The sequence below is a fragment of the Macrosteles quadrilineatus genome, unplaced genomic scaffold (genome assembly GCF_028750875.1).
Source record: "Macrosteles quadrilineatus isolate MER2022 unplaced genomic scaffold, UCM_ALF_1.0 Scaffold_1__1_contigs__length_201487025, whole genome shotgun sequence".
In the NCBI taxonomy this organism is placed as follows: domain Eukaryota; kingdom Metazoa; phylum Arthropoda; class Insecta; order Hemiptera; family Cicadellidae; genus Macrosteles; species Macrosteles quadrilineatus.
The window spans coordinates 26,730,720-26,745,366 of NW_026542594.1; the positions used below are offsets into that span (position 1 = coordinate 26,730,720).

General features: G+C 36.0%; 2 protein-coding genes across 2 annotated transcripts in view; one reads left to right on the forward strand and one right to left on the reverse strand.

Annotated features, from left to right (window-relative positions):
* The window catches only part of LOC128995475 (probable cytochrome P450 CYP44), a 66,177-nt gene that overhangs the window by 9,537 nt on the left and 41,993 nt on the right, over window positions 1–14,647 (reverse strand). The window contains exon 10 of the mRNA XM_054420496.1: window positions 10,041–10,234. Within this exon, the coding sequence (XP_054276471.1) occupies window positions 10,074–10,234 (161 nt within the window). The 3' untranslated portion in view covers window positions 10,041–10,073. The remainder of the gene's footprint in view (window positions 1–10,040; window positions 10,235–14,647) is intronic.
* LOC128995464 (uncharacterized) lies at window positions 3,393–6,829 on the forward strand. Its single transcript, XM_054420486.1, has 3 exons — window positions 3,393–3,716; window positions 5,198–5,418; window positions 5,701–6,829. Exons 1-3 carry the CDS (start codon window positions 3,393–3,395, stop codon window positions 6,827–6,829), a joined length of 1,674 nt encoding a protein of 557 aa, XP_054276461.1.

Genomic DNA, 14,647 nt, shown 5'->3' on the forward strand with positions numbered 1-14,647 from the left:
ACCAAAAGGTGAGTGAGCGTAGCGAACGAACTTCAACTTGGAGGCGAGTTAGCGTAGCGAACGAGCTAACCTGAAGGCAAGTGAGCGCAGCGAACGAGCTCCAACCGAAAGGTGAGTGAGCGTAGCGAACGAGCTCCAACCTAAAGGTGAGTGAGCGTAGCGAACAAACTTCAACCAGGACGTGATTGAGCCATGCGCATGCGAACGAGATAATCTTGAAAATTAAGAAGTTAAACAGGGCAAAGCCCGCGGGTTACAGCTAGTATATATATATATATATATATATATATATATGTCCGTTAGCGTGATAACTCAAGCAAAAATGATCCGATTTTGATGAAATTTGGTATAAACGTGTAAGCCTACATTTATTCTAACGAGTTCGCGAACCAGCATGATCGGACTATGTGAACAGGGGTTTATGGGGGTTTTATGGGGTAAAAATGGGTTTTTCTAATTTTTCACCCTGAAAACATAATATTTTGCAATTTCTTTCTAAACCATTTTGTAGAGCTCAAAAAAACAAATAATTTAGTATATTTAAGCATTGTTGCATGCCTAACGGTTACGGAAAAATCGCAAAATAATGTAAATTTAAAATTACCATGTTATTCTTATGGAGAATAAGCTACAGTGTTGTAGCTTGCTTGTGTATGGAAATTAATGAAATTTTGTTTACTTCATACTGAGCTATTAATATTTCAATAAAAGCCCCCTATTTTCTTCCCTGTAGCAGCAAATCTAAGTACTCATTAATATTAATGATGTTTAAATAGGAAATAAATCTGATAATTTTAAGGGAATAATTTAGTGGAATTCCAGCTGTGTATATGGAAATTCGCTTAGTCTGCAGGTTTGCTGCGGCGGGGGTATTAAATATCTTTCTTCGTTTTAAAGATATATTTAATCAAAAACTTTCCACCCCCCCCCTTACATTTCTTATGGACGTTTCATACTTCAAACATTTTTTAAAATAATTTTTCGATATCTCCCGTTCTTAGTAACCCTTTTAGTTTGTTGTAGCCTTAAAATATTCAGTCATCATTAAAATCGGAGGAGTTAGAGACGAGCTACGGACCCCCAACATAATATTAAATTACACTTTTTAGAAATCAGTTTTAATCAAAAGATTTATATATCTTGGGTTGTCAATACGTCACCAAGTTCTTTCTGGTCTCTAATTACTCAGTAAATGTTTGGCTTTAATTTAATTAATCACTAAGTTAAATCTGAAAACTTTAAAATGAGTCATGGACCTTCATTTAACATTACATCTATCTATATATATAAAATCCAATGGATGTTTGTTTGTCCTTTATAGACTCCGAAACCGCTTTGACAGATAGTAATGAAATTTTCAGGTATTATAAGGCATTATTCAAGGATGGTTTGTGTGAAGTTTGGTGTAGATCCGTCAAAAGGGTTCTGCCCCAGTGGCTCTGGAGTTTCCCATGTTAACCTTATGAGTACTCATATTTAAATGGAATTAAAGAATCTTAACAGCTGGTTTAACTAAACAATTTGATTCTGTGATGTTCAATAGCATTTAAAAAGTTAATAGGTTTACCAACAGGGAGCAGCACTATCATTTTCTTAAATTTATGACAACAGCTAATTTGCAACCAAAAGGTGAGTGAGCGTAGCGAACGAACTTCAACCTGGAGGCGAGTTACCGTAGCGAACGAGCTAACCTGAAGGCAAGTGAGCGCAGCGATAGAGCTCCAACCCAAAGGTGAGTGAGCGTAGCGAACGAACTTCAACCAGGACGTGATTGAGCCAAGCGAACGAGCTCATCTTGAAAATGAAAGAGCATTTGACATAAAACCACATTAGGACAGGACGACGTCTGTCGGGCCAGCTAGTTACAAATCTATATAATTAATACGCTACATGAAACTTTGTCGGTTGAACTCCTCCGCCATTTCTTAACCGATTTTATCGATTGACGGCTCATTGGAAAGAGCGTGTCGTGTAGATTTGCAAACTGGCCTTACATTTTTGAAAAGGTCCCTTGGCTCTGCCCCAGTGGCTTTGAAAGTTCCCATGTTATCCTTATGGAGAACATAATTGTTTACATTTTGATCAGCTGTATTATTTAATTGCTGTTATTTATTTTTCAATTCAATGAAACGCATTGAGTACATTTATTTACTATTTGAGTTTGTGTAAACATAACCCCCAAGACGGATCATGTTGGTATGGTTGTATCTTAAATTTGTGTATTTATCGTTGTTTTGTGTAGCTATAATTATTAGTTTATTTGTTGTTTTTTTCTTGACGTGACGACGACGAAACATAGACAGGAGGCGTAATCGTGATAACGGCCGCAGCTACAGAACAGTGGCGCGTAATAGGCTTAACTCATCACTGTCAGCACCTGACCCCGGACAATCTCAACTATTAGGTTACAAATGCGCCCTAACACTACCCCAAAATGACTTTTCGTTCTCAATTGGCCCTCTATCAATGACCTGTGTTGCCTGTACAGCGAGGCATTTTCAGAAGGAGAAAACCGGCCGGAATGCTTTAGGTTTATCAATAACGAAGATAAACATGGTCTGAGTTACACACTGGTAATCTTTGAGTTGACTCTTTTAAACTCATTGTAAATATGACTGTTATTCGTTTTAAAATAACTCCTGTAATACTTTGCAATTGCTCGAATTCGAGCAACATGTACACTAGTATTTTTTAAAGTATGAAACGTCCAAAAGAAATGTATAGGGGAAAGCTTTAGTTTGAATATATCTTTGAAACGAACAAAGAAATTTAAAAACAGATTTCGGCATTTAAATCAGCGTGAAAATCTAGTTTATAATGATGTGTCACAACGCTATCGTTACGTTAACATTTTTTTATTAATATCCAATATGGTGGCCAAAAACATGTTCCCTATTAAAATGAAGTACTAACCACCCAATAAATATCGGAGGTGGTCTCGAGTAAATTTCTTGAGTAAATTTAACTGTGTCAAATGTTGGGAAAAGCCGCCATTTTTAATCGTGATTTAGGGGGTTTTCCGTAGACAGATATTTGGCAACTTTTAGTATGTCACTCTGCACACCCAACACTAGAAAATAAAACCATAAAACATTTTCTTTGAATTCTTTTTAATGTCATATCCTATATTTCTCTGACTAATTGTGTATCACAGCTAGTGATGTGGGCCGGGTAAATACCCAGTGGGTAGGTAAATATAAATTGGGTATTTACCTGGGTATTTACCCCAGGCCCGGGTAAATACCCAAAAACTGGGTATTTATAATTTGCATTAAAGTTAGAGAAGATTGAGATGTTTTTTTGCAATTATTACCCTGTAAGGATAGTAAAATGATAATAAAATGTGTTAAACAAAATTTCATATGGACACTACTAGCATTTTACTTCTCGGCATGTCTCCTGGTGCTGATGGCAATTGGAATCAAGTGACTAGGAAGAAAAGGATTAATGTAAATAGTCGTGGTGATAGAGAGAAGTCAAATCCAGTTCGTCCTCAATCTAAAGTGCAACGAAACCGAGCTATAATTGGCAAAGCCAAACAAACTGGACCTCTTGTTGTGGCACAGAGGAAATCCTGGGTGTTTTTATCAAGATTTGACCCATGTGTGAAACCTGAAAGCCTAGTTGAGTATATAAGGAACTTGTGTCCTATTGAACACTCTCAAATCCAGTGTGAACAACTTCCCACTAAGTACCAGGGTTACTCATCTTTTAAGGTAGGTGTACCTTCTGACTCTATTGACAAGCTGTTGGATAGCAATCTCTGGCCTGAGGGAATACTTATATGTAAATTTTTGACTCCTAGAACTAATAGTCACAGGACCAGTACTAGGCCTAACCTTGAACAACATGATAGGCCTAGGCCTACTTCTAAGACTTCTGATGGTCCAAAAAACGGGACGTAAGCCCCAACCCACATTGTCTTGGGGCGGAAAAAAACTGTGATATTAGTTTTAGGTTTGATTTCTTAAATATTAGGTCTATTTTTAACAAGATAGAAGACCTTGAAGTTTTGTTACATAATAAGAACCCTGAAGTATTGTGTGTTGCCGAAACGTGGCTTAATGAATCTAAGCTGAATTGTTTTAAAGTAAATGGATACAAAACCATTTCTGAATATTCTAGACCTAACCGAGTAGGGGGTGGAGTTGCTCTGTTGCTTAAAACTGACTCTAGGCTTAAATTTAAGCCGATGACATTATCTATTGACGAAGACATTTGTTCTGAAGGTGTATTTGAGTTCTGTTTGGGACTAATGCAGCTAGACAAGTTCCAAATTATTGTTGTGGTATTGTATCGGCCTGGGACTGCCAACAGCGCTGATGTGATTGATTTTATTGATCGTTTTGACTTGTTGATTTCTACCCTCAGAGATAAGTTTAATATCCCGCTTCTTATTTGCGCTGACTTAAATATAAACAATCTTGAGAGATCCTGGGAAAGTCAGCTGCTTCAGGATTTGTTAGAATGTAATAACCTGAACATTATATTTAAAGGTCCAACGAGAGTAACACCTGATTGTATAACTCAGCTTGACTATTTTATTGTTGACTCGTGTGTTGCACATATGTTTCGTGCCTCCAGTGCCAAACCTGTTTTTTTTTCTGACCACCATTTGTTATCAGTACACTTGTTGTGTGAACGTTTTGGAGAGGGAAATGTAAATAAGACAGTGAAGAGGAAATTTACAGCCTCGACTTTTGAAGCCTTCAAAATTTTATCTAACAATGAAGCTTGGATGCCAGAACCTAATTTAAGAAATATCACCTCTAATGATTTATTTGACCATTTCTACGATTCGTTCATGTATGTTTTTAATGTAAGTTTCCCTGTGTCTACTTCAAATACAAAGAATGAACATAGCCCTTCTTGGGTCAGTCATGAGGTATCGCAGTCGCATGAAGCACTCTTGGACCTGTACTGGAATACTAGGTCGCCTCACTGTTCTGTCGATGGAAAAAATGCTTATCGCGCAGCTAAACGCCACCACTCTGCACTTGTTAACAAAACAAAAAAGGCCTTTTTTGGTAACAAAATATTAAATTCCAAAAACACAAGCAAGGAATCTTGGGCAGTGGTCCGTACACTGTGCGATGAAAAGTATCAGACCCAATCAAACCTGATTCTTATGATCGATGACGTGGAAGTCAAAAATCCTCAGACAATAGTAGACTATTTCTGTAAATCTTTTCACCAGGAAATATGTACGTTGGCTAAAGATAATGTAGCCCCTGTGTTGCCCACTGATCTCGAAGCGAGTCGCTTTGTACTGTCTCCTACTTCTGCGTCTGAGGTTCGTGAAGTCGTCTTATTAATAGGATCAAAAAAAAGTTCTGGCATTGATGAAGTCCCATGCAGCCTTCTCAAACTTTGCAATGAAAACATCTTTGAAGCATTGGCCTGCTCTATTAACAAGTCGTTTGAAACTGGTTGCTTTCCTGATTCGTTGAAAACTTCAAAGGTTGTCCCTGTATTTAAGAAAAATGATCCTCTTAACGCAAGTAACTACCGGCCTATTTCTGTCCAGCCTTGTTTTGGTAAAATCTTTGAGATTATTTTTCTTAAAAGATTGCTAAGTTTTATTGAAACAAATAACATCTTGTCAAATAACCAATTTGGGTTCAGAAAAAACATGTCTACCTGTGATGCCATTTTTGCCCTTTTAAAGGAAGTGTATAACCACCTTGACATATCTGACAGCTTACTATGTCTCTTCTACGACATGACAAAGGCTTTTGATCTTCTTGACCACAGTATCCTTCTGGATAAGCTGCGAGCGCTTGGCATTTCTGGAAACCCACTGCGATGGATTTCATCGTATCTTAAAGATCGGCACATGATTGTATCCTTGAAGCACAGAGGCCCTGACAACATCCTTCGGACATATAAATCGTCTCCATCACCAGCTCTGAACATCGGTGTCCCCCAGGGATCAAACCTTGGGCCCATCCTATTCCTGTTATACGTGAATGACTTGCCTGGCTCCATATCATCTGGAAATTTATGGCTTTTTGCCGATGACGCCTGTCACCTAGTCCCAAGCCCAAATCGGAACATCACGATTGAAAACGCCCAAACTGGCTTGCTTGAAATGTCAACTTGGTGTAGCGAAAATCATCTGGTCCTTAATTCTAGTAAAACTAAATTAATGGAATTTTATAACAGGAAGAAGCCTGAACCACCTCCGATATTGACCTTGGACGGGGTGCTACTTGAAACCTGTAGTGAAACCAAATATTTGGGCCTACACATTACGGAGAACCTTAATTGGGGAACACATGTCGATGCAATAGCGCCCAGACTGTCATCTGTCACCTACCTGCTGTTTAGACTTCAAAAGCTGGTTGACATCGAGATTCTCCTTAAGGTTTATTATGGCTGTTTTCATAGCATAATCTCATATGGTTTGGTATTTTGGGGTGGTTGTAGTGAGGCAAAACGCATCTTCATCCTTCAAAAGCGTGCAATTAGAAGAATATGTGGAGTCCATAGACGGACACACTGTAAACCTTTGTTCCAAGAACTGAACATCCTCACACTTCCGTCCCTCTTTATATTGGAATCCGCATTGCTTGTTAAGAAGAACCCCAATATTTTTGTAACAAACAGCATGGTCCACAATTACAATACAAGAAGAGCAACAAATCCACATGTACCTCAAGTAAATTCCACCCTTGCAAGCAAGAGCCCTTACTTCAATAGTATAAAAATTTACAATAAATTGCCTCAGTACATCACACAAGAGCCCTCTGTCAACAAATTCAAGAACCTGCTAAAAACATTCTTAAGTCAAGTGGCCTACTACAGTGTTGATGAGATATATGTCTAGGCCATGTACAATCTTGAAGAGGAAATGAATCCACCTATATAAATATATATGAAGAAATGTATAAAAACCTGACGACCACGTCGCTGATGCGATACCAGTGGGAATTCTCCAAGTATCCAAGTAAGTATCCAAGTATCGCCATAAATACCCAGGTCTGAGCATAAAGCATAAATACCCTGGTCGCATGGTTGCACTGGTACTGACTACTTATATATTTTTTTTAAATTTCAATTATAGATGAATTTATTTTATTAAAAGTGAAGAAAAATAATTTGTAAAGTAATAGTTATTATTTAGAAAAACAGGAAAATTTAACCGGCCTATGTGTAAACAACTTAAGAAAATAATAAAAAAATTCAATCTTGAGGATGGCAGGATTTAATAATATTTTTGTTCTAGATCTTTTGTTGGTATCAATGGTATAAAAAAAACTAATTTCATAAACTTGTGATACAAAAAATTTTTGGGGACATCGGTTTAACTGGAAAACCCGTTATCCGGACTAGCCTCGGTCCCGAGGAGTCCGGATGAGAGGGAGTCTACTGTACTTTCAGTATTCTGCCATTCTGCCTATGTCATTCAGGCTTTGGGTCTGTCTAGCCTTCTAAGCCATTTACACAATACAAATTTTAACTATCATAATTTAATAACAGTAGAAGTAGGTTTAGGTTCACTATTTCTCTGATGAGGTGTTGTCTTGATTTCATAACAAAAAAGTGCTAAATCATTCAATAAAAGGTACTAGCAAAGCTTCAAGTTACTGTAAAAGGTGTTACAGACTATCCTAATTTATCATGTAATGATAACAATAACATATTTAGGGGTAAATATGAATTAATTTCAATCAATTTCGTAAATACCCAAAATACCCGGGTATTTCTGGATTATGGGTATTTACCCGGGTAAATACCCAGGGTATTTACCCCGAGTTTTAAATACCCAGGTATTTTACATCACTAATCACAGCTTTTTGTTGCTGCTTTTGGTTCAAATTAGCTGTTGTCATAAATGAAATATAAAATGAATAGTGCTACACCCTGTTGGTAAACCTTATAACTTTATAATGCTATTGAATATCATAGAACCAACTTGTGTACTTGAAACAACTGACAACATTCTTTAATTCCTTTTAAATATGATTACTATAGCTCGGCCGCTTAGAAAACGACCTGTGCGCTAATGGTAAACCAATGCTGGAGGAGGTCGTTTTCTAAGCTGCCGAACTATAGTAAGGTTAACATTGGAAACTACAGAGCCACCAGCCACTGGAGCGGAGCCCAAAAGGATTTTTGAGATAAGAAAGAATACAGTATGTCTATATGTTCTTCAGGAATGTGAGCTATCATCATATCAAATTTCAGCCCAATTTGACCAGTAGCATAGACAAAAAGAATTAAATATAGATTGCCAGCTGTGCTGCGGTTACCATAGGTTCTGGCGCACACCTAGGTACACATAGGTAGGCTGGGAGCGCCACGTAGTTACGGCGTACCCCCTACGTAAACTACACGGCACTCCCAGCGGTGTGCGCCAAAACCTATGGTAACCATGGTAACCGCAGCACGGCTGACAGCTGTCTATATTTAATTCTTTTTGTTTATGCCAGTAGTTGATGCGTGATTAAACAAACAAACACACAAACTTTCACATTTATAATATCAGTATGATGTTTTTAATTTTATCAAAATCAACTCGTTATGAGAGTTAGATCTCTTACCAAAAACATAATATTAATGAAAACATAAAAATATCTTGAGAATTATAAATGATAGAGCTAGGTACATATAGTATGTCCCTTAAGATTAATAAAGTTGTCTGCAAATTCTATTTGTTTATTATCCTCCAAAAGGAAAAATAAAAAAAACCTATAAAAACAGAATGAATCCTTTGAAAAGTAACTTTTACCCAGTAGCATACTCACAGAAACCAAAATCAAGCTAAGAGTCGCATAAGTGAATGCAAAAGCCAACATTTTTGGATTCATCTTGAGAAAGTGTTTCTACAAAATGATAAAATCCCTCCATGTTCTCTTGACACTAACATTGATATGATCTTCAGACAGTTGATGGACAGACAACTGACAAATGTTTGATAGGTATCAAGTTTCTCGCAGTTGTGTTCATTTTGTGCTTTTGTGATGCACAGTCATTTCTGTTTGATTAACAGAACAGTGTTTGTATTAGGTACTAAGTTATTTCTGAAACCATAGCTAGGTATAGAAGGTATTCATTTTGTGAACCGTTTAACACCCCTCCCAACCACACAGTGATGTGTGGGAACGACAAAAATATCAGATCAAAATAAAATATCAAAATATCAGATCAAAATAAATAAACGGTATCAGCAACCTGGCACATTCTTTCTCCCATTAGCTTGTCAACAGTGGTGGGAGTAACTATGATATTTTATGGGAAAAATCACAAAAGTTGTTAAACTTTTGAACCGTAATATTTACAGCAATGGGTGGTTGCACTATTTTGTTTAGAAATATAAGAACCATAATATACAAATTTTAATCACAACTAGCTTTTTTCAACAATCTGATTTTCTGTTATTTTATGGCATTTTTTATGGGAAAATAACATAAGTTACAATAGCTTTTGAACCATAGTTTTTACAGCTATGGGAGTTATACCATTTTGTTCATAATTTAAAGGGATGATATAACATACTAAAATGTTATCAAAATCGTTATAAAATCGTCGTCGCCATTTTTCAAGATAATTAGAATTTTCTGTTAATTTATGAGTTTATAAGTTAAAATAACAAATATAAGAAAAACAGTTTTTATACAAAAAATAAACGCCTAGATTAATTGTGGATTAGTACCTACATACCATATTTCATCAAAATCGGACCACGGGCGGGGTCTGTAGCTCTTAACACATCCACACATACAAACACATTCAGTTTCAGACATTACTTTGTTGGGTCCAGGGGGACCCAAAACGGATATATCCACTGAAAAGTCAAACACAAAAAATGTTGACGAAAACAATACTTTCTCCATGCACTACAGCATAGGGGGAGAAAGTATAAATAACTAGGTTCCTACCCCGAGTCTAGGTCTTAACATGGTACCTATGGTAATGGCTTATTCCTTTTATGGGAAATTCGCTAAAACCTAACTGTGAATGCTATTTGCAGCAGCAATAAAATTAGAACAACACAAAATGAACTAAAAATATGTTATGAAGAAAACAATACAAACCTTTAATCTCCTGTGGTTAGTGTATGTAGTATGCTATGAGTGTCGAGGGGTAAACCTTATACGGAGAGGTTTAGATGGTAACAAAAGAGTGTTGTACTCCAAGTCAAGAGGTTCGGTTCCTTCAAAACTCAACTGGAAAGTCCTAACTACCTCAGTGAGGAGAACATACATGTCTTGTTCAGCAAATCTTCTTCCTGTGAAATTCAATTGAAAGATTAGCAATGAGAATAACATAAGTAAACTAGAAACCCACAATCTCTTTCATTACAGGAGGACAGGATTTTGATTTCCTTCCTAATTTTTGGTACAGAAAAAAATGATAGGATTTTTCTCTCCAAGGCAAAAGCGTTTGTTTGAAAAATATTGAGGAAAAATATAATGAGAAACAGAGCCAGCCTTAGGCATGTGCGAAAAGTGCGGCTGCCAGGCCGGCTGCACAGGGGGATTTGGTGTCACAACTTGCAGTATTGGCAGATTTTTGGGGGGATTTTGAGGTTTACTGGGGGTTTTGGGGGATTCCAGCCTAGTTGGTAAGAAGCTCATAAAAGATTTATTAGATGATTGTTTACGACTTCTTTAAGTTATTACTGGTGTGGTTACACAATCACAATTTTATTTAAATTTTTATCATTTTATATATTTCAGCTATTAAATTTATTATGTTTCTGTGGATTTCCACTTTATGCTAATACATAATTTATGTCAATGATAACAACTTTTTGCCTAAAGTATGTTGCACTGCTATATTAGACTTAAACCTCAACATCCAAAGTTAAAGCTAACTTTTGACTCCAAACTGTTCAACATAGTCCCTGTATTGTATGGTTAAAAGTTGCACCATTTAGAGCTTCGGGTAAAGCAGGGTTAAAGTAGAAAATTAGGTAGCAGTTTTATTTTTTTTTTCTGAATGTCTCCAAAACCAAATCTATTGCAAATTTCAAACAAAATGTTCATCTTCATAAACTTTTTAACGTGAACGGTTTTAGAGTTTGAAATTAATCGTAAATTAATTACATACTTGAGAACCTGGCGCACAAAATCGTGCACAATTTAGACAAAGGAGAAGATTAAGGATTTGTATAGATTTTTTTTTATTTGGCGTTTTCTCTTTTCTTGGTTTTGTTGCTAAAGCTGGTGATGGTAAAAGGCCTAATTGAGTTGACAGTTTACCTGCCGTTTTTGCAGTTTCTTTTGTGAAAGTCAGTAAAAGATTCTCTTTTGATTAATAGATGATAACCTAGGCCTAAATGATAAACCAAACCCTCTCATTCCCACCAACTACTGAACCGATTTAAATGTCCTTGGTGTCATTGGAAAGAGCGTACCGTGAAGTTGTGCAGGAAACTTTCTTTTTAGGGAAATAATTAGAGGGTGAGGCCCTGGGGCCCTTTAAAGTTTCGTATTTCTCCATAAGATTAACATGGGAAACAAAAATTGCTATGAAACTCCAGCTGTTGTCAGAAATTAAAAGTGAGAAGAAGAACATTTATGTTAATTGTAAACAGTCAATAAGTTTGCTAATTTAACAGTTATAGTTCGGCCGCTTAGAAAGCGACCTCCTCCAGCATTGGTTTAGCATTAGCGCGTAGGTCGTTTTCTAAGCGGCCGAACTATAGTTTGCTTCAAACATTTACTTACTTGGTTGAAATGAAATATTTACTATTTGAATTTGGGTTGGCGTTAATATTACAATAGAAAGAAAACTCAATTAACACTGTGCTGCATTTTTTTAGTAATCATTGAAAGAGCCGATTTGCAAACTATGGAAACATAGGGAAGTCATAGAACACCACCAAGGAGAGGAAATAGAAATAGTGTTTTTTTTTTAATTTTTAATCGTTATTATAAACAGCCTAATGCGGCTCTGAGTAAGGCTATTTGTAGAAAACCCTAAAAAACAAGATCAGCTTATGAAAAATGATAAGATATTTACAAGAAATGTTGATTATATCGATCTGTTATGTACATCTTGAGTATTCCATAATCTTTGAGTAGAATCTTTTTAAGTTATACAAAAATATGACTGTTATTCGTTTTAAAATAAGATCAGTAATACTTAGCTATTGCTCGATTTCAAGCAACAGGGACACTAGTTATTTATAAAATCTACCAATAATTAGGTATTTTACCATTTAAACTGCGTTTAAAATTCTATTCAAGATCTGAAAGCCCTATCCATAATTTTGCAGTGCTTTTGAAAAAAATTGACCCCACCAATTTTAACTGGCGAGATGCCCTGGGACCTCCCGGCATAGGTTAAACAACAAATTTGAGGGGGGATTCTGGACGTGGGCTTTGGGGTGTGCATCGTATTCTCTGGTTTTGCTGCTAGTTGAATAAAAAAAAGACTTGTAAACAGCTGATTCAAGAAAATAAAATCTCGCCTGTTGATAGCAGGGCACATCACCCCATCCTCTCTATCACCTACTCAAGAAAATTATTACCAGGACGAAGCCTAGGGATCCCATGTATATGGACCAGCTAAAGCATTTTTTTTTAACATAAAGTAGTTAAATGCATGGTGGAAGTAAATAAGGTGTACTACTCAGCCGGACGAGTTTGAGACCGTTCTGCGCATCGCGACGTGACGTCACCTTGGGGGCAAACCGCTTTGCGTGCGTATATATCTCAGCGTGACACTGCTCTATTAACATCAACATTTTGAACTGTTAGAATTGAGGAAAAATTATGAAACTTGACATGGACATCAATTATAAGTGGACGATGCGTGTTGTGAAAAAATAGTTTGTAATTGTTAAAAACTTAAGCGTGAAATCACTCTTTATACTTGGCCTTTCTTAAAACTAAACATGTAAAAGTTAGTCGGCTACCAAATCACGTACTATTTGGTTAGAAGCATTTGACCAGCGGGAAAGTTTTAGATGAAGATCCAAATTTAACTTTCCTTCAAACTATATACCGTTAGAGGCGTTATTTCCTGAGATATGCTAAGTTATATGAGCGCGTGATCGGAGCGCGTGCTGCGAGTCGAGTCAGTTGCCAAGTACTGCATTATCACACATTGCCATCCAACAAATAATGTAGTTTCATGAATATAGTATCAGTAATCAGTATGATATTTTAATTCCTGTATTTATATTTTTATGTGAAAAATTGTTGTTCTGTTGACTTCAGTGTGTTTTTCCCCGTTTGAATATGGGTTATTTCGTAATAGTTCACAGAGAATATATAATATTGGCTCCTCTGTGAATAGCGTTAACGTTGCCAAATTGCATTTAAAGTATTGCAAATTGTTGTTGATTAGTTAAAACCAAAGTTTGCAAATAGTGGTTTAAATAATAAATGATCTTTAATGCAAAGTAATGTATTTAGCGTAGTATATAAAATAAAATGTAAGAAACTCTAATAAAAATAAGTTGATGATTAAACATTGTATTTATAATCAGGTTAAAATATAAAATTGTTTCACTCTTGTAATACCATGGTAAAAAAATGTGATATTCCAGTTTAATTCGACAGCTAGGATACTATTTCACTGGGGTTGTTATCTATGTCGCAACTTTGGCTCTGATGCGGGGGTGTGTGCGGGGGATGATCTGATCACGTGTTGTTTGTTTTGTCTTCGTTTCTGTGTTCACCACGAGTTGCAGTAGATGTCAGTTTTATGTTAATCGTTAATGGTTAATTTCGCCATCACAACAACTTTTTGCTGCTATAGAGAAAGCAGAAAAATGTTTTTCCGATTTTCACAGTCCCTACATTAACAATGCACCAGGATCTGTAACTAGCATTACCAATAAATTTTACTTAGTAAATGGCGACTTACAAGAGGACGTTGTCAAAAGATATCTAACGATACCAACATATATCAAAATAAAACAAATCAACAGGAGGCTAAGACAATGCAATTTTGCTTGTGGCAAAAAAAGAAAATTTCTAAAGAAACTTAAAAAAGTTTATAAAAATCCAGAGGTGATGAAATGTTTAATTTTTTATATGTTTACTTTCAGGTCGTATATATTTTTCTAAGATTGCAAAATGTAATAAACAATGTTTTTGGTTAAGGAAATGTTATTCGTTTCCGATCCTAGAAATTTTATGGCAACTGTTATCTAAGAGAGTTAATTTGTATAAAAACGAAGATGTTGCAACACATTTTAATGTAAAACTTATTATATCTGTCACATGTTAATATTACCATAGACAAAAAGAAATAATTATAGACTGTCAGCTGTGCTGCGGTTAGCGTATATTCCGGCGCCGACCGCTAGGGGTAATGTGTAGTTACGGCGCACACCGCTGCATCATCAAGCGCTAGCGACCGTTTCCATAACAACTTGGTAGTTGGGAGTAGTGTTGCCAACTTTGGAGAAATGCCCCGGAATTGGTGTTTACTGACTTTTTTAGTATTAATCAATAACTATATAAATAAATAAATAATATTACTGAATTACTAACATCGAACTTTCTTAACTATAGTATGTCTATGCCCTCCGCCTTGCCTCATTCCTCAAATTGCTCATTTCACTAATTTAGCCTCAGAATAGTTGACGGTACTTTACAATTATATTAAATTACTTGTTTTTTAAGATTTTCTAAATATTTATGAATATTATTGTTTTCCAACAAATACGTAATTCACTGAT

Coding starts and splice junctions, on each gene's coding strand:
- LOC128995464 (XM_054420486.1), top strand. CDS start 3,393: ATGTCTCCTGGTGCTGATGGCAATTGGAATCAAGTGACTAGGAAGAAA. Junction 3,717..5,197: donor AGGGTTACTCATCTTTTAAG/GTAGGTGTACCT, acceptor TCTTTTCACCAG/GAAATATGTACGTTGGCTAA. Junction 5,419..5,700: donor GCCTGCTCTATTAACAAGTC/GTTTGAAACTGG, acceptor CATATCTGACAG/CTTACTATGTCTCTTCTACG.